The sequence below is a fragment of the Echinops telfairi genome, unplaced genomic scaffold (assembly GCF_000313985.2).
Source record: "Echinops telfairi isolate 266 unplaced genomic scaffold, ASM31398v2 ScPeMD7_3533;HRSCAF=4204_0, whole genome shotgun sequence".
In the NCBI taxonomy this organism is placed as follows: Eukaryota; Metazoa; Chordata; class Mammalia; order Afrosoricida; family Tenrecidae; genus Echinops; species Echinops telfairi.
Window position 1 is genome coordinate 1,828,033 of NW_022107431.1, and position 27,609 is coordinate 1,855,641.

The following is a 27,609-nucleotide window of genomic DNA, read 5'->3' on the forward strand; positions in this document are numbered from 1 at the left end:
AGAGGACACAGACACATGTTAGGGTGTTAAAGAACAGAGAGGTCACTTTGAGTACAAGGGGGCGCCTGTCTTCAATCCCCTCAGAAACTAAAACCGAGCTCCCTGCTCTGGAGTCCACGCTTGCTCACGACTCTACGGGCGGGAGAACTGCCCGAGAGTCCCTTAACAGGGGTGGAGAGCCCGTCTTTCTCCCGCAGTGTGGCTGGTGGTTTCAGACTGTGGACCTTTCTGACTGTAGCCCAACACATAACCAGTGTCACTAGGGCTCCACAGTCACCTCACGGCACGTGAACAGGGGACGCTGAGTAGGAGCCTGGAGAAGAAAGGACGTGCTGGCAAAAGATGTGGGAAGAATCTGCCTCCAAAGAAGTGCAGCCAGAAGGCTCCTTAGACGCGAGGACAGTAGACTTCTCACACACTTTGGACATGTCATCAGGAGGGACCAGTCCCCGGAACGGACATCATGCTTGTAAAGTAGAGGGGCAGTGAAGGAGAGGCAGGCCCTCAGGGAGATGGACACAGAGGCTGCCCCCATGGGCTCTGGCAAGGAAGGCAGGCTTCTTTCTGCTGTGCACTCAGCTGGAGCCAAGGTGAGGGCTCCTGACGTCAATAACAAACAGGACATGAGGGGCATCGGTGGTGGGTCGTGTGTGAGAGAGCCAGAGAGGAGGGGGTACACCCAAACCACGTCCACAGACAACCTGGCTCAGAGGCTGCAGCACACTGGACAGGTGAGGAGGACGCTCTGCCAGAATGGCTGTCCTGGGGTCCCTCCCAGGAGAGGACACCCCACGCAAGGCCTGACCATGAGAGGGAGTTCTTACAAAGGGGCTTTCCAGGCTCAGGCCGGGGTCCCCCAGTGGCCAGCCCCCAGCCCGCTCAGGTCACGTGCACATAGCTACCTTGCTGGCTGGTAATGCTGTTCCACTATGCACATCTCCTTCCAGGTCAAACGTAGTCTCTTGCATGAGTCTGGGGGTAAAAGAAGCAAACCGAGTTTACTGGGCTTAAAGGACAGGGCAGAGCCTCTGGGACTAGGGGCTAAATCTCCCCGGGCTCACTAGACAGGGAGAAGGGCTTTGTTTGCTACACAAGTGCTCGGGGAACAACAAGTCTCTCCTGGGCTTCGTGAACACTCCCGGCAGGTGTGAGGGCATGCTCATGGTCTGCCTCGCAAAAACAGTACTACAGAGGTCGTGCACACGCCAGAGGGTGCAGTGTAGAGACCAAGTCACCAGGACTGCAAGCGAGTGAAGTGCAGGCCGGAAACAACAGCCACCACATCAAGAGACAGGAACAAGAGCTAAACCCTCTTGAAAGGCAATTGTACAGTGGTTCTAAAGTACCTGAATGTCACGACGTAAGCTACAAGAGAGAAATGAACACAGCACAACCACACCAAGAATTAGCCCAGCTCACACAGAGTATACAACATGATAGAATTTTATAAGACCAACAAATTAAAATGTGCAGATACCTCCATTGCAAATACCTTTTATTAACAACATAAACAGCGACTGTACACACGGACCTCGCCAGATGGAATACACAGGAATCAAACTGACTACATCTGTGGGAAAAGATGAGGGAGAAGCTCAGTTTCAGCAGCCAAACGAGGCCATAGCCTGAGTGGACCAGACCATCAACTGCTCCTGTCTCAGTTCGGGGTGCAGTGGAGAGGAATGGAAGCAAGTCTACCAGAAGCACGCCCTGAATGCAGGGAGCAAAGCAGGGACCCGCTGAGCTCCGATGACAGGAGACCTGAAGGGCTCTGGGAGGACATCACCCACGGAGAAAGCAAAAGGCCATTAAAAAGAGAGGATACAGAGAAAAGATCAGAGTGGGTGTCAGAAGAGACTCAAACTTGCTGTTGATAGTAGAGCAGCGAGAGCAACTGGAAGAAAGGACGGTGTCAAAAAGCCAAAAAGAACATTTCGAAGGGCAGCTCAGGAAGACAACGCATTATCATGAAGTGTGCAAAGACCTGGGGCTAGAAAACCCAAAAGGAGAAGCACACTCAGCTCAGTTCAAATTTAAAGAATCAAAGGAAAAATTAAAGTTCTGAGTTGCAATATTAAAGGATTCTTTGTGCCAAATACTGAACCAAACAGGAAGCATCAAAATAAGATAGAACGAATACAGCGTCAAACACAAGAAACCCGCTCCAAAAAGAACCGGTCACCAGTCAATCATTTCACGAGGTAACAGATGGTCAGGAGTCTATGGTACTGAAGGGAGAACTTCAAGTGAAAGCAGGGCACTAACTAAAAACAAGGCTCTGGGGACTGATGGAATATCCATCGAGATGTTCCCATGAGCTGACGAAGCACTGGAAGCACTCACTCACTCACCTATGCCAAGAAGTTGGGAAGGCAGCTACCTGGCCAACTGACTGGAAGAGATTCCTATTTGTGCCCATTCCAAAGAAAGGTGTGGCAATTACATAATCTGCTGTCAATTTGAGATTTACGTGTGAAGAGGTAGAGTTTAGCCTGTTAATCAGGTCACAGTTTGATGACCTCATTTGGAGGCACTAAGGAGATAAATAGCTCGCTGGAGGCGGGACACACTCACTCCCCGTGGGGCATTACTGACGATGAGCCTGGAGGAGCTACGCTGATGCAGCCAGAGCCCTGGAGCCAGAGGAGCCACGCAGAAACCCCTACCAGAGCTGAAATGCTTATACCACCACTGGATCCACAAGACTTTCCATCCACTAGCCTGTGATCTTCCTGCATTCAGCATCATTGCATGTGTTTCGTTGAGTCTGAAGAGGGCTTCATAGATTGGTATCAGACATATGGGCTAATATCGGACTTATAGACTTGATCTGGACTGGGCTGGGATGTTTTCTCAATATTAACTGCCTTTGTATATAAAGCTCCTTCTTATACACATGAGTGTCTATGGACTTGTTTCTCTAGTCTACCTGGACTAACACAAAAGGTAACCCAACAGAATGCAGAAATGATCAAGCAATATCACTGATCTCACATACAACAAAAACTGTGTTGAAGGTTTGTCAACAATGGCTGCAGCACTACATAATCAGGGAGCTGCCAGAGTATCCAGCAGAGAAAATGGCAAGAGGGACCTCATGTTTGATGTCAGGAGGATCTTGACTGAAAGCAGAGTGTTTTCTTTGCTTACTTGTATTTTGTAAATTATGCAAAGGCATCTGACTGTGTGGACAACAAACTCTGAATAACACTGAGCAGAATGGGCGTTCCAGAGCACTTTCTTGTGCTCATATGGAGCCTGCGCACGCACCATGACAGTCACTTGAACAGAACAAGGACATATTATATGGTTTAAAATCAGGAAGGTATCAGCACTGTATTGTCTCACCACACTTATTTAACCTCCATATTGTGCACATCATCAGAGAAGCTAGGCGATATGAGGAACATGGAATTACGGTTATAGGAAGGCTAGTACAACCTGTGAGATACTCATGACTGGACTAGCTTGCTGAAAGCATAAAGGACTTGGGAGCATTTGCAGCCTTCAATACGGATCACATGTCAATGTGAAGAAAACTAAAATCTTCCCAACTGGACCAACAGGTAGCATCATGACCGAGAAGACTGAAGTCAAGGCTTTCATCTTGCTTGGGTCCACAATTACTGTTCAAAGGGTGCATCGCATTGGGGACATCTGCTGCCCGAGGCTGGCTGACACTGTGGAAGAGCACAGGTGTTCCTGTGAGGACTAAAGGGTGCCGGGCACAGGCATGTGAAAGCTGGACGTCACCGCCATACACCCACAGACGAGAAACGCAGCTGAGCAGTGTGCTGGCAGAGAAGAGGGACAGCACCGTGAGCGGACAGGCAGCTCTGTCCTGGAAGCAGTACAGCCAGAACGACGACATTCCAGCTCACCTACTTTGGACATGCTCCATGAGGACAGGGCAGTGCCTGGGAAAGGGCACCGCACTCAGGGGAGGAGAAGGGGAGCGGCATAAGGGCAGGAGCTCCCGGAAATGGACTGCCAGTGGCTGCAGACATAAAGAACAACTGTGAAGATGGCGCAGGACCGGGGTACACAGTCAGGGCTGCTCTGAGCCGAGGCGGACTTGGTGGCACCTAACAGCAGGAGCCACCGACAGAGTTGCATGATATCTCAAAATATCCAGACTTCTAAACTCATCATTATTAAAAGAGAAGGCGCCATCTCCTACCATGAGGAGTGTAATAACCGGGGATGAACTCCAGTCCTGAAGCACACGCGAGGGCATGTGCAGCAGCTGTTGGTCCTGGCCTGCCACCAAGCTCAACTGAGGGGAGCCTTGGTGGTCAGGGAGACTGTGGCTCATGGAGACCAAGAAGCACTTGGGAAGACTGCACTGCTACACAGCCAGATAATGAAAAGGAATTAAATCTCTTTTCATTACAATATTTTAAAAAAGAAAATCTAATTTCAAAGCAGTATGGTAATGCCAACAGAGCTCTGGAGGTACAGCATGTTAAGCTCAGAGCTGCCAGCGGAGGTGGGCAGATGGACTGCATCAGCCCCCTCTGGGAGAAAAACGAGGCAGCGTCTACTTGTATAGATCCAGGGCCACGAGCAGGCTAAGGAGCAGTTCCTCTCCTGAGGAGTTGCCAGGAGTCAGAAACAACTCACTGGCGGTGGACTTTATGGGAACGCAGAATTTTTACTTAAGATCACTGACAGAATGAAGCCTGGGAAGGATGTAAAAGTTCACATCGCTTCAGACTGCGAAAGGCAAGTCCACAGGCACCAGTCCACCGTCACTAGGACAAGACGTCACCTCGGGATGCAGCACAGGAGAAAGCAGAGCAGGGCAGGTGAGTCTCTGCAACCATTACCAGCTGCTCCTCGCCTGCCGAGGGCCCAGCACCGAGAAGACGCCCTGAGTGACAAGGACCAACACAGCTGCACAACAACGGGGTGGCACAGGGCAGTGAGGGCGGCATGCTCGGTAGTACGGGGCTCTCCGAGCTGGAACAGACACATGGCTCTAAGACACTGAGCACAGACAATGTTTTGGGCGCTGGCTGTGGTGAACCGGGAACCTGTGGGCTGACTGACAATGCTGGCCTCCCTCACCTCTCGTGCTCCCGTATGGGCAGAACAGGGACGGGACCATGGGTATCATGAGTCCACTGAGCATGAGCGGCCCAGCAGACCACACTTACCCATCACCTTACCAAGCTCTTATATTTCCCCCCAAGACCAGTTTGACCAGGGGCCAACAGGGACTGTGAGAAGCCACGGTGGGAGTGGTTACAAGTTGCAATGCGGTGCAAAGGTCAGCAGTTCAGCCCTGCCCCATGGGGGGCTGTGATTTAGTGTTGGCAGGCAGCACTGAATGACGTGAGTGGACGGACGTGCGGACCGTATCAGCTCAGGAGGTGTTCTTCAGTGCTGTCTGAGCTCCCCTGGGGGGAAGGCTGCCCACTCACTCTGGAACCTGGGAGGGGCTGAGCCACACGCCAGGTGACTCGGGAAACCTAAACAGGTAAGCAGAGGGTCACACTGGCCTCTCAGGCTCTGAATCGGTACTGGAAAATATAGGGCTGAGTTACTTAGAAATTGCTCTCAGTTGGACATGAAAACAAAATTCATGGTTACCAAAAAATATCCATCCTACCACTGATGTAAATGGACCTCTAGGAGGTCTGAGACCCTTATGGACATGAAACCAGGCAGCACGTCGCTACCCACCGCTCCCAGAGCAGGAGACCTCCCTCCTCCCTCCCACCCTGAGAGGACAGAGGGTGCCAGCACTGCGTGCACACTGTGCACCCCCACAAAGGCATGCCACACATGCGAACAGGGCCCGCAGGCCTGGTGACAAGTGCCAGGCAGGGACTACTGCCACTGGGGTAGCTGGCTCCCGAGAGACAAGCCAGACAAGTCCGTGGGGTCGGCGTGCTCGTCTTCACCGGAAGGAAGAGGAAGGCTGACGAGAAGGGGACACTGAGCATGCCCCAGGCCTCGCCAGCCAGCCCTGCCAGGAGGCGGCATGCAGGTGTCTCAGCCCTGAGAGGGGAGAGGGCCGGGAACTGCAAGGGCTCCTGCCAGATCAACCCCTCCAGGGAGGGAAAGGACACACTGCTGAAAGCTGTGCCTGTGGGCACTGGGCTGGCAGTCCGTCATGACCTGAGGGGCTTCTCCCATAGCCATTCCCCTGAGAGGCACTAGCTGGAGCCCTCGGAATGCCTGGTGTCAGAATTGGGAATTGGGTTGGGGTGGGGGGGTGGGGGGAGCAGAAGCTTCTGAGACCCCAGCCCCACGAGGAATGTGTGTGCAGCCAGGAGCCCGTGTGGCAGATCAGTAGTGTGGGCAGGCGTCCCACTAGTGTGGGAGGAAGTGTTAGGCACACAGGCACACAAGCAGCAAATGAAGTGTTTAAGGCGCCAGCTCAAAGAGCATAGCTAGTTATGCCCAGGGCCAGAGCTCCCACTTTAGAATGGTCATTCACGGTCTTTCTTCCCCCAGAACCAGTTCAAACCAGGCAGAACTGCAGCCAGAACCACAAACCCCACCACAAGGGGATGAAGCCACCTGTCCCCCGCTGCAGTTCCTCAGGGAGGAGGCTGACAAGGCAGCAGTAGTTACCCACCCCTGTTTGTGCCTGGGGCCTCGGGCCACCAGGCTCCCGTCCACGGCTCTCTTGGTCAGAGCCTGGTCCTGGCCTGGGTCCACAAACTTGAACACGTGCAGCGACCCGAACTGGACCTTCATGCCGCTCTGCAGCATGGTTGTCTCCGAGAGGCGCTGGCCTTCCACGTACGTCTCAGCATCCATGCTCCTGGGTGTCACAGTCACCACGCCATCCATGTTTGTGAGGTCACAGTGATGGGGCTGGATACCAGGGCCAAAGAGCTGCAGGGGACCAGAGTGATGTCACCCCAAGTGCCCACCGCTGTCTCAGCCCTCCATGGTGAGCCCCAGAGAGGCTGTGTGAGCACATGTACATACACATGTGTCTATCTCCCAGTTGTATCAAACGAATTCAGCATGAAGAACAAAGCACTTTATTTTTATCACCCAGTGGCTTGATTTCAGGCGTATCTCCCTTGTCCATTAGAAAGCAGGCAGTCACTTTCAGAAGGCTCTTCTAGTTAGCTGGGACATAGACTCAGAGGCCAGGACTGCACACCTGATGCAGGGATCGTGGGGCCAGGCACCTCACCTTGGGGAGTACCAGCTGCCCTCCTCCCTCCCGAGCTCGTGCCCCCACCCCCGACTGCAGGGCACAATGTAGGCCTGTCTGCATGCTGTCTGACCACAGAGAAGGAAAGTTCGGCCCAGTGGATACGCCCCGCCCAGATACACACAGGCAGGAACACTCACCTGGATGGAGTTGTCCTCAAACCTCTCTGTTCCCACCTCGGTGACACTCAGCTGCAGGCGGTAGAGCTTTGGCTTGTCCCTGGAATCGGAGCCGTCTGGAGAGGAGGAGAGCAAAGCTGGGCCATGGGCCAAGACCTGGGCAATGACACTGCAAGCCCCGCTTCCTCTCTGAGTGGCTTTCCAACTGCTCCCACTGGATGTCACGTGAGTTAGCAAATATGACACAGAACTCGCCAGGTGAGGAACATATGTGTGTGCTGTCTGTCTCTGCTGTCCGGGATGTCTCCATCCACCCCTAACTCACAGGACTCTGAGCTCAGAGAGGAAAAGAGTGGGTCTCCCAGAGGGGTGCCCTGGACTGTTCTCAGTGGTCCCTCCTCGTGCATACTCTGCATCCTCACAGGCCAAGACACCACAAACGCAGGCTTGGCCAACTGTGACAACGCCAGACTCTGCCGAGCTCCGGAGATAGGGTCCACCAGGTTGGGCACATAGGGCATGACAGGCAGACTCTGCACCCCGAGGTCTTCCCTGCCCAGCAGAGGCCAGTGAGGACCCTGGGCTGTCTGCTTTCCTTTAAACTCCACCCCTGCTGGGGGGGGATTCTGCTCGGGAATCACTCAGGGACACCATTTGTCACACGTGGGAACCAAGCCCCCTGTGCCCAACAGGCTCTGTTTCGGCCGAGGTTCCTGAGGCCCCACAAAGACTCGGTGCTGAAAATGGAGAGACACACTCCAACGGAGGTACGAGACACAGTGATTGTGTGTGGAAACGAACCTCCAGATAGGAGGGCATGAACACATATGTGTGCTGAGGGTGACTATATAGCCAAGTTAGAACACTGGCTGCGCCCACGCAGAGAGCAGCACAGCTGGGGCGCGTAGAGCAAGGAGAAGCACAAAAGGCTCTGGGACGTGTGTGGCCGAGCGGGGCCCAAGGAGCACTGCCCCACCCGGGAAGGTGCTGAAACCCATGCCCCCATCCTTCCCCCTCTGCTTCTCCTCCAGCTCAGGGGCTCACAGGCCCCGAGGACAAACCCCGGGCAGGTCTTCCTCCCAGCTCCTCTTGATCTCCATCCACCTCAGGGAATGATTCCCTGTGGGCCTTCAAGAACCAGCTGCAGCCCCGGCACCCAGGGCTTGGTTTGATTTGGGAGAAACAGAGGAGGGGGAGGAGGCAGTGGAGGGGGAGATGGGCCGACCACATTCTTCTGGACAGAGTTGTTTTCCACGTACTCTGTGCACAGCACAAAGTGGCGCCGAAGCAACACCCCAGCTCTTCTTCCTCTTGCAACAGGGACCCACATGTAGTCCATCTGGCCCCAAGGACCCTCCCTCGAGCCCTCCTCTCCCTCGGTGTGAGTGCCAGGGACCCGAATGACATTGACCCCATGAAGCAGAGCCAGACTGCCCTCCAGGCTCTCACAGGCCACCATATTTACAGGGAAGGGAACTGGGCTGTGGGCCGCAGGGCCTGCAGTTCACACCCAGCAGCTGCTCCACAAGATCAAGCTTAGAACCCTGCGGGGCAGGTTTGCCCCTTCCTACGGGGTCCCCACCAGTCAGAATCCACTGCATGCTTGCACATGGGTCTGGGGAGCCCGGTGGCGCAGTGTCTAAGTGTCTGCTGTGAATCTGGCGAGAACCTCCAGACACCCCTCGGGAAAAGGAGGTGCCAGGCAGCTTCCACACAGACCGAGGACACCCTGTAGAGCAGTCCTGCTGAGGAGAGCTGCCCAGGCCACCCACCCCTTCTCTGTGACCACAAGGTCATGTCCCAGTGGAGGCGTGGGTGGGTGGGTGGGTGGGACTATATTGCAGGGACCAGCACAGTGACCAGTTAGGGAAATGTCCCCCCAAATCTAAGTCCCCTCCAATCGAATTAGCCAGAAACAGAGGACAATGAGGTCAAGCTGAGAATGACACAAACTCACACGCAGAATCCCGCCCGCACGGCCCTCTCACAAGCAAGTGGGAAACAAAGCCAGAAGAGCCATTTTGGCAAGAAAAGCTTCCGATTTAAAAACACAGATGCTGTATGCACGCATGAAGATCAGAGCGGTGGTAAACAGAGCAAGGGGAGCACGGACTGGGGCTCCATGTCTGGCTCCTGCTGATGAAACACCTGTCTGTCCGTCAGTTCAGAGGAAATCCTGCGAAGCCCCAGACACTGAGAGGTCAGTGAAACTGACAGACGGAGCGCAACAGGAAGCAAAATCCCCAGCTGGACGGAGCAGGCTTGGGGTAGAAATGACAATGAGCATGGGTCTGTCCGAGGAGAAGTGGACAAGATGGATGGACTGACACAGTGGCTGCAACAATGGGCTTAAACAGAACCGCAGTTGTGAGGCTGGCACAGGACAGTCGATGGGGCCGCTATGGGTCGGGACTGACCCCAAGCACCATCATCACCACCACCACACTACTTAAGGAGGCGAGAGGGGCAGCCCAGAGTGACAGACAGCCTTCATGGAGGACACATCGTCTCGGCCAGAGCTCACGGGTGCCCAAGCAGACCCCTGGCAGCAGTGGGCAACAGGGTGGGAGGTCCAGTTCCTTGGCTGGTGGAGTTTCCAGGGGGCCAGGACCAACAGGGCAGTGGCTCACTGCCAGGCTCCTGTCATCCTCTTCCTTCCTTCCCCACCCCACCCCACCCCACGTCCTGCAGTCGCTGGCCCACTGACAAAGAGGCTTCTCCGCAGAGCAGCGATCACAGCTGTAGGCATCTCTCACCTGCCAGCGCCCCCCAGGCCGAGCCCCTCCCCTTCCTCTCCAACCATAAAGAAGGCAGCCTGGCGGCAAGCCTAGGTGGGAGGGGGGGGGGGGTCAGGACACACCCCGTGCAAGCACAGGGAGTGGGGCCAGAGCCTGATGAGCAAGGAGAGGACGCGAGTGCGAGGGCAGATGGCGGAGCAAGCGTACCTTCGTGAGGGCGGTAGCTGTAGCAGGCAAAGTGACTCCCTCTCCCTGGGTGGACGCAGGCAGCGCCAGCAGGGGGGCCGTAGAGCAGGCGCAGGAGGAGGAGAGAAAAGACACAGACAGGTGTGAAAGTGCGGCGAGGAAGTGGGCGCTGGCTGGCCAGCCAAGGGAGGGCCCTGGCTGACACCACGAAGCACCAGCAAGCACAGGGCAGGGCAGAACCCATGTTCCCAGCGGCAGCATGCCAGGTTGCCAGAGCGCAGTGGGGACACAGTGCAGGCTGACTTAGCAGCCACCACTTGCAGCCCCATGGACACACCTCCACCAGAGCTACCAGACAAACAGTGCGGTGAGGGACAGCTGTGAGGGTGTCTTGGGACAGAGAGAACAAGAGAAGGTGGGGAGATGGTGAGCAGGCCAGGCGACAGGACTTGGCTTTGACAGAGCCACAGCCCGCAGAACGGATGGACGGGCCAGCGAGGCTGGGGGGCAGAAGCCTCCAGGGCAATGAGAGCCGCCACCACCTGCACCGCTCACTCACTCACTCACTCGCCTGGCCGGGTTCCTGTGCTGGGTGAGGGTCCTTGCAGGCCAGTCCCAGGCCCATCTGCCCCGCAGACTGACCCTCTGCAACCTCCAAAAGGAAAGAGCCACTGCTTGGGAGCGTCCTGGGGGGCGGGATTCTCTGTGCCAGGCCCAGTGCCTCGGACAGATCCTTGCAAACCTCTCTGCTGGAAAGCAAATGACTCGCTCCGTGTGGCTGGAATGGCTGCAGAGCAGTTTGCAGTGCTTGGCATGCCCTGGGCTGTGTGCACGGCAGCAGCAGGCCTGGAGTCTGGATCAAGCTCTCCAGCCAGGGGCTGAGACAAGCCTGTGCATTTCTCACAGACAGTCAGGGGCATGGCATTGTAATTTGGCATAAACATTACTCCCTGCAGCCACGTCCCGGCCACCACAGAGGGCCACCTCACAGCAGGTCGGCCGTCTCCTGGCTAGTACCACTCCTGGCTGGTACCACTCACCAAGACTTCATCAAAAAAGCCCACTCAACTGTGAGAGCCCAGTCTGAGCTTCCACACAACACACATAGTATCCATCACGCAGGGAAGGACAGGCCTGGCCAGGGATCCCAGTGCTTCCCAGGAACCCTTTTGGGCTCCCACACTAGTGGAGGGTAGGGGGAGCGGGGAGATGGGGACAACAGTCACTGGCCGAGTCCTGGATTGGCTGAGTTCTGCACACATGTGCAAATAGCACACAGGGAAAGTGACCTATCAGGGGTTGGGGGTGGGAGTTAACTCCAGCCGAGATCCAGCTCAGGACAAGACGCCTGGCTTAGAAAGGTCGAAGGTCACACTATCAGAGGGCTTACATGAACAACACTGAGCCAAGCCTCATTCCAAAGCAGATGCCTGCTTTCCTGAGATCGCAGTCTTTACAAAGTGTTCGTGCAATACACAATGGCTCGAGAGCTTACGTGTGCACATATACTACACATGCACACACATACACATATGCATATGTGCTATATTCTTCTATTCAATCTGTACCAAGAGGTTGAGTACATGCATATTCACATGCACACAGAGACATATACATGCATGTACATTATCTTTCTATTCAATCGGTCCAAGAGAAGCAAATTCCAATCTGGTCACTTTAACCAGACTGTTTTACTAAGATTATTTTGAAAACAACTTTAAAGGGAGCAGAACCTTCCAAGCTTCCCTGCAACCCCTCTCTCTGCACTGTTTTCACACTGATGTCCGGATACTAATCTGTCCACGGGAGCTGAATGATGAACAGGAGCGTGAGCCTCCTCTGACCCAAGCTGTGTGTTGTTTGCAGTATAATGGCACCTAAAGGTCCTCTCCTCAGCACCAGTCAGCAGGAAGACAGTGGGTCAGCGTAAAGCTGGCCCCCGTGCCTGCCCGTTCTCACTGGACGCCCCGGCTCTCACCTGGGCTCAGCTCCACCAAGTAGGGCAGTTTCTCAGGAGGCAGGGTGGAGCCATAGGTGGAGCCGTCGGCCCTCTCCTTCCCCTTGAGGGGCCTGCCGTCCACCTGCTTCCTGGCTTTCTTTGGGACGTGGTCTGGTGGCCTCCTCTTCAGCTGGAAGACGAGAAGCCCTGGAAGAGCAAGGCGGTGGTCAGCAGCAGCCTCCAAGAACAACACACCAGGCCCAGGAGGGGCTGGCTGACATGCCACCAGAAACCTTTCGCAGGGAGGCCACACCGCCTCTACATGGGGGCCCAGATGCCCTGCAGTGAAGCCCCAAGGGCTGCTTTCAATGAGCAGCGGGTAGGCGCAGTCTGTGTCAGAACCTCAGAGTGGCTGTGGATCAGAAGGGACTAGACAGCAGCAAGTCAGGTATGGAAACAGGCCCTTCGGTCAATGACAACAGAAATGACCAGGTACGCACAGGGGCCTGCAAACAGCACCTTTTGTGCCCACTGCCCACACCCTCACATGAAGGGCCCAAGGCGCAGCAGCCTGTTGATCATGGATGGTCCCTCAGGAGGAACTTGTGGCGGCGGCGGTCAGCCACAGGGGTAGCATGCTGCCCCACAGGCTCTCCGTCAGAATGGGCAGTGAGCGGAGGTGGGGGGGAATGTGTGCGTGTGTGTGCGTGCGCACAAGGGGATTCCAAACATTCCAAGAACAATGCAGATCCTGGAATCCCCTTTTTCCATGACCTCTGGGAAGCTCTATTGCCTAAAAACGTCATTCTAATTAGTCTGACCTCTAATTGACTTCTCCAAAAGTTTGAAGCAATTTGACTTTAGCAGAATCAAGTTTAACTTCATACTGTCCAGGAAAAAAATGCTAAAATAGTATTTTTAAATAAGTTGTAAAACATCCCAACCAAATAAAAGCATTGTGTGACTGAACATTCATATGTATGTTAACACCAAGGCCACTGGGGGCAGCAGTCAGCTGGCGCCCACAGGGGATGCCAGATCTGAAGCCCTGGGAGACCAGTGTTTCCCCCACCCAGCCAATCCATCCAGATGTCACTGGCTGTAGTGCGGCCAGCAAGCAGTAGTGGCCTTCCAGACACACAGTCTGGCCCTCTGTGGAGACCCACCCCCCCTTCTAAACAGCAGCATTACACCCTGCTCAGGTCCTCCCTCAAGAGTGGGGCAGGCTCCGAGTGGAGTGGCCGCGCCCGGGACAAGGGAACCTAGCAGCAGCAGTCATTCAGCAGAGGGTCACCACCAAGGTCAAGAGCATCAAGGCCAGCTCCCTGTACCTCTACCCCTCCGAGTACACCAAAAAGGAGTTGGGCGGACCCAGCAGGAGGGAGCCGCTGAGACACGCACCTTTGTCACTGGGCCACTCCCGGAAGATCTGCAGGGGACACTCATCGTCGTCAAGGATCATCTCCTTAGCACCTCTCTCGTCAGAGTGCTGGGAGCCAGGAGGCAGCATCACCTGAAACCCAAGCACACAGCAACACTGACCCACGCGTGCCATGTAGAGCTACAACCGGGCGCACACCAGCCTCAAGAAGGCTCTCAAGCTGCATGGTCAGCAGTCACTGCAGAAGTAAAACCAGTCAGCACGACCTCCAGCGACAAGCTGGTCCAGAAGCAGGTAGTTGCCATTTGACTGCCTGCCTCCTTGGCCCCCAAAGAACACGTCTTACACACGTTTGTATGGAAAGACTGTGGGGCTGACTCCCGAGTGACCTTCCACAAGGTTACTATTGCAAACTCGTCTTTTCAAGTCACACACTGTTTTCACAGGGGCTCCCTCCCATTGGCAGACATCCCTCAGGAGCCAGCCCGCACCGACAGTAAAAGGGCCCGTCTCTTCGCTTCCTCACGCTGTCATCCGGTCGGGGAGACGCATCACAGCACTACATGCAGTGCCTGCCTGCTTGGAGTGGGTCCCAGTGGAGATGCTAACCACACGGTTGGCAGTTTGAAACCACCATCGGCTCCTCAGGAGAACGAAGAGGCTTTCTGCTCCTGTACAGACTGGCAGCCTCAGGAGCCCACAGGGGCAGGTCCATTGTCAGCCCTAAGGGTCACTATGCGTCTGCATCGACTAAGTGGCATTGTGACGCTGTGCTGGCCCCCCCTGGAGCACCTGCCACCACAGGGGAGATGCATTCTCACTCAGTTAACCTTGTTCCTATCCCAGCTTCCGTACTGCCACACAGGACACGTACCTGAGCCTCCAGGGACTATGCCTGCGTGGCCCGGCCCTGGGCTGGCCTTCACTGGTCTCAGAAGCAAGACTTCACTCACATCCATCTCCCAGATTTCAGAGACCTCTGGCTGTTTGTCATCTCTTCGACTGCTCTCTTTATCCTTACAGTTGTTTTATTTATCTTTATTATTCCTTTGCATCATCTATTTTCTCATCTATTTTCAGCTAAAAGTTGGGCTCTAGCCATAAAACCAAGCACTATCAGATAATGATTTTAATGAGTGACTATCACAGTGTTGCTGCTGCGCTTATCCAGGTGGCAAGGGCCGGCTTTGAGCATTTTGTCATACTGTGGTGGGTTGTGTGTTGCTGGAAGCTACGTTACTGGTATTTTGAATGCCAGCAGGGTCACCCACAGTGAACAGGTGTCAGCAGAGCTGCCAGACAATGAAGAAGGATTCAGCCTCCCACTTCAGAGGAAGCCGCTGAAAACCTTAAGCACAGCTTTGAAGCATTTTTAAATACTGAAAGCCTAAACAAAGGAAGCAGAACACCGTCAGAGATCCTGCTGGAGGGTGGCCCGCAAGTCCGAGGGCACTCAAACTGTGACTGATGGTTTCTTGGAGGGCAGTTGACCATGGCGACGGGAGTCCGGTAAAGCCTGTGAGAGAGGAGCCTCAGGGGTCTTCCGGGGCTGATGGGCATGATTCATGGGAAACAGAAACAGCTCCTAAGATCATCTAATGATCGGAACGGAATGTGCGATGGAAGTGGTCACAATGGAAATGCAATGCATGATGAGCGATAGCCAAGGCATTAGTGAACTTAAACTGACTGGTGCTGGCCATTTGGAATCAGAACATCGCGGTTGGGGAATCAGGAGGAACGGCGTGGCCTTCATTATCAGAAAGGACCTAGATGAATCCATCATGAAGTACAATGCTATCTGTGATCGGGTTATAACTAACTGCCTTGAAGGAAATCCAATCAATACAACTATTATTCGATTCCATGCACCAACCACTAAAGCTAGTGGTGAAGAAACTGAAGGATGCTACCAATGACCTCAGTTGGAAAGTGATCAAACATGCAATCGAGATGCAATGACAGTTATTGGTGACTGGAATGCAAAAGTTGGAACCAAAGAGGAAGGAACCTGCCGTTGTAAAATATGGACTTGGTGATAGAAATGAAGCTGGAGCGCACATGACAGACATTTTGCAAAACCAATGGGTAAGTGTGGCGTGGAGAGGAAATCGGCAGAGGCCCAAACATGACCCAAGGCCACCGCTCTGGCCGGGCAAGTCCTCCTGCGCTGACCACACTGGCACAGTACTGCCCCGAGGAGCTACTGACCCGGGCGATGCAGTAGTCCCGAGGACTGTCTTTCTCCAGGCCGTACTTCTCCAGAGCTTCAACCACAGCAAAGTCGGCGGTGTCGGTTGTCGACAGCAGGATTGTCTTGTAGGGAATGTTTGGCTTTAAACTGTCTGCATAGATCCGCAGTGTTCCACCTGAAGAAAAACAACATTGCCATGTTTTTCAGCACACGTGTATAGCAAATGAATCACAGTAAAAACAGACCTCATAATCCCACAGTGGATGGTCACGCAAACTTGCACTCGACGGCAGGCCCGAGGACAGAGCTCCACAGCAGCCCCGTGAGGAGGTGGTGCATGCATGATGCCAGCTGCTGGAAGAGACCCGGCCTCACAAGGATGCCTCGCAAGCCAGAAGGGCATCTTGGGGAAGCATCTACCATCACTGCACAGGGGAAGCGTGGACTGAGGCATCTGGTGTTCCTTCTCCCACTCTGCTTTTCCACTTCTGCACTGACCTGCTGGACCCTCTGGTGTTTTAAACTTTGGTGTGAACTGGATGGAGTTTTCAGAGCAGGTCAAGCCTTACATCGAACGATTCACACTCATTTCATTTCAATGTCCTCGATGAGATGCACGGCCCACCCCTGCCCTGGGCTTCCTGCCTCTCCACCCTGCAACTGGCTGCTGTCCTTGGGGAAAGGCTGCCCTGCCCTCTGAGCTCAAAGGTTGGCTATGAAGGTGTGCATACCTCATCAGTGAGACACTTTTCAGACACCTATTTTTAAACATTTTTTCCAACTTCCTGATGACCCATCTGAATGGAAACTTCAGAATTCAGATAAGCTTAAATATTAACCACACTAAACGTCAACTTAGAAAGCTACCGCTAGGAAGCAGGAGATGCTAGGTTCCACAATCCAGTGTTCGAGCAGGTGTTTGCCAGTGACACCCTTGGTGCCTGGTTACCTAACTTTAGGATCAGTGAACAAATGAACTTTATAAAGATGAATGCCTAAAATCAAAAGCAAAATGAAACAAATTCACTTAATTGTGAGCTACAGTGAAGATGAGGCTTTCTGCTCCCGGTCTACTCTGTTGAGTTAGTTTATTGTGCCAACCTGGCTGATAAACACGTGGGGTTAATTGAAGGGTGGAGGGATAAATAGCTTGATGAGCCTTGCCTTTCAAGTTCTCGGGTCTCTTGCTTTGTGATGGTCGGACCAGGGTGCAAGCCCTTAGCAGTTCCCTACTTCAGCTGGCAAGGCTCACTTCCTGCAAGACTAAGCTGACCAGATTTTAACATTGGTAAAGCAGGACACCATTGATAAAACTCATATCCTGGTGAAATAGGCACACGGCAGCCGAAAACCGTATACCCTAGCTTGTCGTGCATTCTTTCCAAAAATCAGGACTTTTTTAAAACGCCGCGGGACACGGGAAAAATTGTTAAAAATCGGGACTGTCCCACCAAAAGTGGGACGTCTGGTCACCTTATGTAAGACATCCCCAAGGAGAAGCTGCATGGACCTACCACAATGCAGCCCTGGGTGCTGGAGCACCTGTGTGGAGACGCCTACCAGTGCTGAGATGCTAACACACTCATTGAGTCAGCTTTTCTCCTGCAGCATCATTGCACCTGTTTTATAAGATGGAGGAGGACTTTGTGGATTGGTGTTGGGAAATATGGGTTAATGTTAGACTTGTAGGTTTGGGCAGCACTGGGTTGGGATGTTTTCTTAATGCACACTTAACCTTTATATAAAACTCTCTCTTATACGTGAGTTTCTGTGGATTTGTTTCTCTAAAGTACCCAGACTAACACATCTGTCCTGCAGGGTCGCGATGAGCTGCAATCAGCTCGAAGCAGGCAGTCTGCCACTTTAGAGAACGAAAAGTGAAGGATGTTTGGAGAAAAAGTTGGGGATAGAGCATGGGGCTGGGACAATCATATGGGAGTCAGGCGAAGCACAGGGAAGAGGCTTAGTACTCTCTCAAGACTTGGCAGTTCCACTCTGCCCTACAGGGTCCCTGTGAGTCCAGTGGGTGAGCGGGTAAAGCATGGTCATTACATCACTCTCCCTCGTCTTAGTGTGAACCTGATCTTTAACCTCAGCAGCCAGACTGGCGAGCACACTCAGGGACCTGGGTCACCCCTCGGGGGAACAGAACTCTTCTACTTCAGTCCCACCCAAGGAAGCACCTGCCTTAGGCACCTGTTTCTCACAGCAGCCAAGCTACATACTTAAAGAGACCTGGTGGCGCAGTGGCTGACACCCTAAAAGGTGACAGTTCAACACCCCAACTTCACCTCAGGGCACCTGTGCAATCAGCTTCCATAGTGGTCACCACAGCCCTGGAAGGTCGCTGTGCAGTCAACAAGTGGTGGCCTGTCCCTGAGCTGCAGCATAGGCAACCTGTCCTGACCCCACAATGCAAGGACATAGCGGCCCTCTCCCACTCGTGCTGCGTACCCGAGTCTGGCCGCCCGTCGGAGCTGCGGAACTCCTGCATCCTCCTCTCCAGCTTCTGCTGCCGCCGGCGCTTCATCACCACCTCGGGGTTGGAGATGGTTCGTGTGAAGCTGGTCTCGGGCATGTCTTTGTACACCTCCGCAGCCAGGCGGGAATTTTCACTGGGGACACAGAAAACAGCAGCCAGAGGGTCAGGCCCGCACACTGCACACGCCCTGCGGCACCCCACTCTGACTCTCCTCCCACCTGCGTGTCAGGGGCCTGCTGTGGGGCCCTACCTGCACCCACACAGTCTCCCTGAGGAGCATACACACTGAAGTGCAGATAGCCGTGCGGCCTTGTGGAGCAGTGAGCCGAGGGCTGACGTCAGAGCACCTGAAATGCGTGCCTGGTTTGGTTGTTGTACCCACAATATTTCACATGTTCTAATTACTGAGTGATCGTAAGATCATCTTCATATAGCCCAGCTTCCCTGATGACTGCTCAGCATTAAGACTGAGTCTGGTGAGAGGATATAGTCCTGGTGCACAACTTTCCTGACTGTAAACCACGCAGTGTGCCCTTGTTCTGTTCGCACAACTGCCTCCTGATCCATGCACAAGTTCCAAATGAGCACAATTAAGTGCGAGGGACTTCCCATTCTTCCCACAGCTCTTCATAGTTTGTTATGGTCCGCATACTCACATGCCTTTGCATAATCAATGAAACACAAGCAAACATCTTTCTAGTATTTTCTGCCTTCAGCCAAGATCCATCTGACGTCAGCAATGATATCCCTTGTTCCATGTCCTCTTCTGAGTCTGTCCTGAACCTCTGGCAGCTCCCTGTTGATGTATTGCTGCAGCAATCTTAGAAGTATCTTCAGCTAAATCTCACTCACAAGTGATGCTAACGCTTGGTCATTTCCACAATTCGTTTCGTCAACTTTCTTTGGAATGAACACAAGTATGGCTCCTGTCCAGTTGACTGGCCTGGTAGCAGTCTTCAAATTTCCCGGCTTTGACTGGAGAGTGCTTCCAGTGCTGCAGCAGTGTGTTGAACAACTTTAATGGGCCTGCCGCCATTTCTTAGAGCCTTGTTTTTCACCAACAACTGCAGTGCAGCTTGGATTCCAGCTTTCACTGACACTGGTTCTCCAGCACATGCTGCCTTTTGAAATGGGGGAAGGTCAACCAATTCTTTTTGGTACGGTGGCTCTGCGTATTCCTTCCATCTTTCGGTGTCTCCTATGTCATTCAATACTTTGCCCATGGAATCATTCAATGTTGCAACCTGATGTTGCAAAAATTGAGGCCTGAATTTCTTCTCCAGTTTTTTGCAGCTTGAGAAATGCAGAGTGTGTTCTTCTCACACATATTTCCCCGGATCCAAGGAGGCTCGGAGGGCTCGCATGCTTGACACTTTTCTACAATTTTGTCAGAACGAGAAGCACAGGAGGCTGGTTGGTCCTACTTTCACTAGACAAGGTAGTGAAACAGAGGTGAACTCAAGGGCTTGCGAGCCACCACCCAAGGGCCACAAAAAAGACCTCGACGATGTCAACTGTGCCCTGAAAAAAAGCCTTCCTTCTTGCAGTGAAAGAGCTGATATTACCGAAAACCAAACCCAGAATCTGACACTTGGGGTGAGTGCACATAGACACACAATCAAGAGGCTGGGCACACGAAATTCCAATAAATTGTTCCTGCCAACAGAAGCAGAACCTGTGTTGCTAGAAGCATTAAAGTCCCCGCCCTCATCTGTGAGAGTGCCAACTGTGTGCTGATGCCACGCTGCCAAGGGTGGTGCTTGGGGCAATGCCTGGGCCAGCCCTGGAAGTCGATGTCTTAAGAGATGGTTGACTGCTCCCAGGACCCAGCCCAGCCTCCACGTGTGCTTCTAGACCTACACCTAGACCAGAGAGCCAGGGCTGCACTCCAAGAGAACCGGCTGGCTTTACAATGCAGCTTTCGTAGTGAGGTAGTATAATTGTACCAGTATTCACTAATAAAGGTACACAAATAGCATGCTTCAGAGAAAATGAATATGATTCCACAACATCCCAACCACAAGAAAAATAAGGCACTGAATAATTTCATGAAAGCATGTCTTAAGATTTGAATAAACCTTAAAGAACTCTTAAGCATTGTTATTTTTTAAAACTTAAAAGATTTTCCACTGGTTCCTAACCCTATGCTACCTCATGGAATGGCTGAGGTAGTCAACTAGTTCGCTTAGGTACAGTGACTCCATGGATTCTTTCCCTTTTCTTTTGTTACTTCCCGCATTGTTCAATATTCTGCACATAGAATCTCTCAAGATTACAACTTGAGGCTTGAGTTTTTTCTTAAGCTCTTTTGGCTTGATACATGCTGAGCGTGCCCTTCATTTTCTAACTTCTGGTCTCTGCACATTCCACTATACTACTGTACTTTGTCTTCTTAAGCAGCCCTTTGACCTTTTCTGTTTAGCACTTTGATGTCATCATTTCTCGCCTTGGCTCTAGCTACGCTATCACCGAGAGCACGTCTCAGAGTCTCTTCGGACATCACTTTGCCTTTCTTTCCTGCCTTCCTAGGATCTTCTGCTCTCCTTGTGCATGATGTGCTTGATGTCTTGTCATGGGCGTTCAATGAGTCAAATCTGTTCTTGAAATTCACATGGGAGAGGCTCGGGGTTGCATTTTGCCTCTTGTGGACTTGTTTTCATTGTCTTCATTTTCAACCAGAACTTACACTTTATCAATTGATGCTCTGTTCCACAGTTGACCCTGGCCTCGCTCTGGCGGAGGATATGCAAGAATTGCAGGCTCCAGTATGCATTACAACTCAATGGAAAGAAAACAAATATTCTTACAAGTGGACCAAGAGGTAACAACATGGTAAACAGAGAGTGATAAACAGAGAAGACTGAAGTTGCCAGGGATTGTATCTGGCTTGGATCGATAAGCCATGCTCACAGAAGCAGCAGCAGCGAAGAGCTCAAAGGACGCACTGCATTAGGGATATCTGATCTAAGGTGTACAGAGCACAGGTATCACTTTAAGGACTACAGTGCACCTGATACAGGTCATTTTCACCAACCGCTGCATAGGCATTTCTAAGTTGGACACGGAAGATGGAAGAAAGAACCAAGGCATCTGAATGACGGTGCTGGCCAAGTTCACTGAACTTGTTCACCACGGACAGCCAGCAACACAAACAGATCGGCCTGGACAAAGGACAGCCAGAATGCTCCTGAGAGGGGAGGACGGCGAGACTCTGTCTCGTGTACTTTGGATGTGTCGTCAGAGAGACCAGTCCCTGGAGAAGAGCATCATGCTTGGTAAAGTGAAAGGGCAGCGAAAAGAGAGGAAGCTGCTGTGATGGAGTGACAGTGGCTGCAACCATGGGTCAAACAAGGGTGGAGCAAGACTGGCTCACAGGGTCTCTGGGGTACCTCCACTACATAGGGCCCGCGTCTTCCCCTGGGACTTAAGTGTTCCCCAAAGGGCTCAGAGTCCACTCTCCCTTGTCAGTGTTTGCCACTGTCCACTGACAAATGGTCCAAATCTTTATCACATACACAGTAAATTACGAATGGGCAAAGACTTGGAGAGGTCATTCCAACCCAGGATCGGAACAGCCAGCAAAACGTGAGAAGAGTGCAGCAGGGTTCAAGACAGAGCACACTCGTGCAGACAAAGATGAGAAAACGCTCGCTCTGAGGGGGGAGGAAGCGGGCACGCAGCTCGCACTGGACTTTTCCCAGTAGCAGCCTGACCTTGGTACCCAGCCCAGAGATGCTCCCAAGCCTGCCACCTTGCCATGACTCCCAAAAGCATGCTGGGGGGTGCTCAGACAAGTGGTCCAAGGCCCAGTATCACCTGTGGTCTCAAGAAGCTGTGCACAGGAACAGGTACACCCAGAGCGAAGTGTAGGTGGTATACTTGGAGCTGTTCCATGTCAGCAGCCCAGGTGTCCCCCCCTTCAGGCCCCAAGACCCTATCCCATGGGAGGCTCCGTCTGCACAAACGCAGGGCTGGTGCACGTGTCCGGAGGAAAGCAAGTGCCCACAGAGCTGCTCTTCTGACGGCTGCCTTCTCCTCTTGGAGAGTTTACACACTGGTTTTCTGAAATCTCACACGCTCCTATACTTCAGCCATAAAAGGAAAGAAACGGGAGAGGAGGGAAGGCCAGGCTATTGCGGCACACATGCAGCACTGCAGTCAATGGGCTCAGGACAGAAGGGAAAGAGCCGTTGAAACTCCCCAGGGCTCCCCGACTCTCTGAGGGGAAGCTGGCACTCAGGCGATATCAGGTGAGCCCTGGGCAGGCTGAGCAGGGGCTACACGCCCCTCAGGAATACAAAGCACCATCACACGAACTCTACAGGCCACGAACACTTAAAAGCAAAAGGACGGGTAGCCGAACAGGAAGAGACTTCTGCCGTGAGGGCCTGGGACTTGCTGCTTTGCTCACAGTCAACTCAGACAAACAGACAGATACACACACACAAATGTTCACCAGTGTTTGCGAGTGGCAGACTAGCAAGGCTGTGGCATAGAGCTTTTTCCATGGACCCCGAGGCAGGCATGTTTGGTGGGGCATCTCACTAAGACACACGGGCCATATCCCTGAAAGCCCAGATGAGGGCACTCATGACTGCCTGTACCCTCCACACCTGCCTCCAGGCCCAGTCAGCTACACGAAGAACTGCGTGTCCCCAAAGGTAACTTACATGTCCTCTGCCGGGAAGAGTCTGTCGTCTTTGTCAGATGCTTGTCGCAAGGCCTCCTTCTCCCGCTTCTTCTTCTCCTTCTTCTCCTTCTTTGACAGGGTCCTCTTGAAGTTCTGGATGACACCTTCTTTGTCCTGCTTTTCAGGCCCATTACTCTGGGCCTTCTGGTGAAAAGAACATCGTCAACATGTGGGCTGCGGCACACAATCAACCCCAGGATCTGCTATAGCCGAGCTCATTCCACCCCTCCTGCTGCCCAGGGCAGAGCCTTGGTGTAAGGGAGCCGGGCACAACACACACTACACCCTCAGGTCTGTGTCACCTCAGGGTGACATGAGCAAGCCAACCAAACCAGAAGCACTACAGTCAGCAGGCACCCAGGGTGGGAAATGCAAACTGACGACCAGTGTGTGGAACACAGCCTGTGCGTGGCGCAGCCATGGAAAGAACAGAGCCGCTCTGCCTGCTGACCCCCTAGGTCAGAGGTTTCCCTGAAAACCCAGAGGATAGGCTGAGCAGCCATGGTCAGCCAGGCTAAAGTGTCCCTTATAGATCTTGCTTGTTACCTTGCTTCTTCTTAGTTTACAGGTTAAACTACAAGCAGTCTCCGCCCGCCAATGACACAGAAACAAATGACTGGTGCAGAACATTAGCACTGACTGGTCAGAGTCAGGAAAACTCAGAAAGCATGGGGACTGCAGTGGGAAGCTAACTGCCACCACTCCATGGCATTGGGCTGTTTGGGGGTGACACACAGCACACCACGTGGTGCACACTGATCTCCATCCCGGGACTCACAGCACAGCCCTCGCCCCTGGGAACCTGCCATTCTTAACTACACAAAAGAGACGTAGGATAAACCCGGGTGGACAGGAGAGGGCTATGTCCTTTCTCATTCCACAGGGATCTGCTGCTAAATTAGGTCAAAACCCCATTTTGGATGCCGGCCATTTAGCATGAAGCACTCACATCCCGCAAGCAAGGTGATTCTGCTAAGGCTGACCGAAGGTAATGGCGATCTTGCCCCTCACACTGGGCAAAACATCAAACGCACCGACGCCTCACGTCTCACACACCCACTGCTGCCTGAGCCACCGTTGAGCATGAGGTCAATGGTGAGGAGTCTCCTGCCCAGCTGGTCTGCACATCAGCAGACGCCTGGCTCCAAGGACGGCCGAGGACAGTGGACAGTGCCAGCCACGCTGGCGGGCCGGCCGGTCTCGTGTCGGCAGTTTATATTACTGAGGATGACAGCTGGCAGCGTGTCCTCCACTCTGTGACCACGTGGCCGTGCTCCATTTCCACAGCACACGAATTTTCACACAGGGACCTGGTCTCTGAGGAGAGGGTGCACATTTTCCTCAAAATATTCTTGACCTTTGTTTGCTACGAGACACTGGTACTGAATTCTAGGGTCGGGCCCCGTCACTCGGTACAGAACTGCCATCCTTCTCAGTCACAGCGCTGCTGCCGTCACGACATTCTAGGTGGAAAGTGTTAGAATGACTCTGCTCCATCAAAAAAAACAAGGAAACGTACCGATTCCCAACCTTGCCCTTGAAAATAAAAAAGGTTTCAAACAAACCTTACTATGTTGTGCCTACGTAGGCTATACAAGCTTTGTTTTCCTGTTTTGATTTTATTCTTGTGAAGCAGCTTTGAGTTGATCATCAGGGCAACGCTAGCAGTGACTAACTGACCACAGCTCTCTTGTTTAAAAAAAGAACCACACCTGCGTCCTCTCAGCAATGGGGAAGCGACACCAGGCGCTGGCCGGTGCCCAGGACAGAGCAAGAGCCCAGCAGCGCCCTCTCACCATCTCTGGGGGGAGTGAGGGTAGGCGGCCAACACTGTGGAGGATGCCCACCTTTGGGGGAATGGCGTCGTTCTCATTCTTCAGAACAAATCTGCCCTCCCGGTCATCTTTGTTCCAATTCAACTGCACGACCAGAGGCTTCTCTTCTATATCCAATCTTCTTTCTTCTTCAAAACAAGAAAGGAACAAAGAATGGCGGCACGGTTATTTAGTCGCCCAAGCTACCATAACATGTTGCCATACACTTTCTTTCAGAAACATGCAATGTCAATGGCCCCAAACACCTACTGACAAACTAACGTGTCACTCGGAGCTGCTGCGCTCCTCCCACACAGCCAGTCAGAGGGGTGCAGAGACCACAGCCAGCTGCAATCACAGCTCACAGCCAGGGACAAGGGAGGGGCTCTGCACACCGGCACGCCACCGCCACTGCCTCTGTGAACCTCCTCACAGCCTAGTTCCTCCCCAAACTCACTGCCAGCGAGTTGATTCCAACTCACAGGGACCTATAGGACAAGGTGGCACTGCTCCTGTGGGTGTCCAAGGCTCTTCACGAAAGTAGAAAGCCCCATCTTTCCCATGGCCCACGACTTAGCTCAGGAGCATGGTACCCACCCAGCCAGCACAGCTGGGAGAGAATGGAGGGGACAAGGGGGCTCTGAAGGATGGGATGCCTGCCCCAGGGCCGAGAGCTGACTGGGTCTGTGGCCATATCACCCCCAGGGGGCCTCCTGCCAAAAAAGGGCTCATTAGGTGGGCACAGCCCGCCCTTTACCACTCGGCATCAGCAACAACCAGGACAATTGTGAGAATGCACGGCGCAGCAGCCGTGTGCGCCCAGCAGTAGCAATGCTGAGGTGTTTGGGGACAAGTCACTAAGCTGGGAGGTGTGTCATCATGTGACCGGCAGTTATACGGGGAGGTGGTGAGGGAGGGAGGCAGCCTTCCTCAACTTTTGCACAATACCGGTTTTCAGAGACCTGGTCCCTGTAACCACACACCAAGAGGTGAAGAGGAGTGCATGCCGTGGTGGCAGGGTCCCACAGGGTTTCCCGGAAGGTTTGTAATTTAAGCATGCACCTTAGTCAAACATGAGATTTTCCTGAAAATGCACTTAACATCTCCAGCACCCGCGTGGGGTACCTTGTTGTTTGGGTATCCATAAGTCAAGACCCACTTGCCCTTCATCATGTGAAGTTTGCCACATGATGAAAATATTCAATGAGCACTCACCACTTACTTCTACAACCAATTCCACATTCAAGACCCCCCTGCAGCTGCGCCCACCCCCACAGCACAGCACCCACGTGACGGCAGCAGCATGATGCAAGTACAGTCTCACGTGCTGCCCCAAGCTGGGACACACTGTGCTTGGCTCCGAGGCCTACATGCCCCTCTCCTAGTGCTCGTGGTCACGGTGAGAGGGAAGCAGCTCTCCGACCTCCAGGGGGCTGGACGTAACCTCCACCAGCCTGCGGGAAGCTAGTGCAGCGGGCCTCAAGTATTTCTTTTGGCCGTGGCACCCTGGGTTCAGCACCAGCGCTCTGCAGCAGTGCTCCTCTGACCTACAGGGGTGCTAGGAGTCACCACCAGAAACACTGAGGTGTGGGGGGCTTGGGACCCTGTGCAGGTCAGGATACCTGTCACCAACCCAATTGCACTGAGCACAGCACCGTGGGCCCCATGTCACTTGGGTGGGGGGGGGGGTGTCACATCACAAACCAAATGAAGAGGATTCAAAGGAGGAAAATTAGTTTAGGAAGAAATTCAAAACTACTCAAACTGTAGGTCTTTAATTCCAATCTTCCATCATCTGCCTGGTGAGCAAACACCGAGTCAGTAAGAGGCCGGGAGTGCGGGCCCCTCCCTTGCTGTAGCACACTCACAGCCAGCCAAGGAGCCAAGGGGGCGCCATGGGATGAGTGCTGGGCTGCAAACCCAAGGTCAAGTGCAGTGGTTCAAGACTGAGTCTCAGAAACCTCCGTTAGGTCACTGTTACCACGTCAGTCAACTCAATAGCAGTGGGTTCTTAGTAAGGTGATGGAAAAATTCAACTTGAGAAAATCACCCACAATTGAGAATATTCTTCGTGTTGAATTTTATTTTTGGCACTTTTATGTAGGTGGACATTCTCATACTGGAAAAATTAATCCATGAATGTCTCTCTTCCACGTTCCTATAAAGTGGTGTTTGGTCACACTCAAAATTCCACACATTACAAACAGGTGAGTCCACTTTCAAATTAACAGAGCACGCTACCATCCTGAAGTCTAGACAAGACATTCCAAGGTTGGTGCTGGTGGCCCACCCTCAGAGGGTCCCTGCCACAGCTCCTCCCCCATGGCCCACCCTAAAACAGCACCTTTCAGCTGGTTTTGCAGGTGAGTTGATAGTCTTTAAATATCCTCACTTCTTCTCAGTCCAGCTTGGGCTGTCCTTTGATACAGGCTAAGCATGTGGATTTTCCGGACACTTCAAGTGCTAATGATAACTCATTCTGCGAACAAGAAGGGCTGAACTCTTCCCAAAGGAAAGTGAACTCCTCTGGTTCAAAAGGCAGGTGGCAGTACTGCAGGCCTGCTGCATCACACACTCACCATGCTTAACTGGGTTACCATCATACTGTAACCTATACACCGTTACGTACAATAATCCCCCCAAAGCAGGCAGCATACTATGTATGTTGTCACCTGTGGGGCTCCCAGAACTGTTATGCAATTTTAATTATAAAGTGCCATGCCACTTATCTTTGGAGAAAGAAGCCCAAGGAAAATTAATGTACAGTGAACCCTCGCCACTTCACGCTTCGACTTCCGCGGCTTCACTCTATCGCGGTTTTTGCGTAACAGCACATGCTCTGTCATTACTGCCACTGATTGGCTCATACTGTACACGCTTCTG

At 53.0% G+C, this 27,609-nt stretch overlaps 1 protein-coding gene across 15 annotated transcripts in view; it reads right to left on the reverse strand.

The window, feature by feature from the left end:
• Positions 1 to 27,609, reverse strand: part of AFDN (afadin, adherens junction formation factor) — a 70,234-nt gene that overhangs the window by 39,863 nt on the left and 2,762 nt on the right. For 5 of the 15 annotated variants that reach the window (XM_045294560.1, XM_045294548.1, XM_045294549.1 and 2 more), the window contains exons 2-11: positions 24,760 to 24,875; positions 22,893 to 23,056; positions 18,195 to 18,355; positions 15,758 to 15,915; positions 13,567 to 13,678; positions 12,205 to 12,372; positions 10,248 to 10,292; positions 7,324 to 7,418; positions 6,590 to 6,852; positions 903 to 972 (exon numbers count right to left, since the gene is read on the reverse strand). In XM_045294560.1, the coding sequence (XP_045150495.1) occupies positions 903 to 972; positions 6,590 to 6,852; positions 7,324 to 7,418; positions 10,248 to 10,292; positions 12,205 to 12,372; positions 13,567 to 13,678; positions 15,758 to 15,915; positions 18,195 to 18,355; positions 22,893 to 23,056; positions 24,760 to 24,875 (1,352 nt within the window). The remainder of the gene's footprint in view (positions 1 to 902; positions 973 to 6,589; positions 6,853 to 7,323; positions 7,419 to 10,247; positions 10,293 to 12,204; positions 12,373 to 13,566; positions 13,679 to 15,757; positions 15,916 to 18,194; positions 18,356 to 22,892; positions 23,057 to 24,759; positions 24,876 to 27,609) is intronic. The other 10 variants (XM_045294558.1, XM_045294554.1, XM_045294556.1 and 7 more) reach the window with 4 other exon arrangements.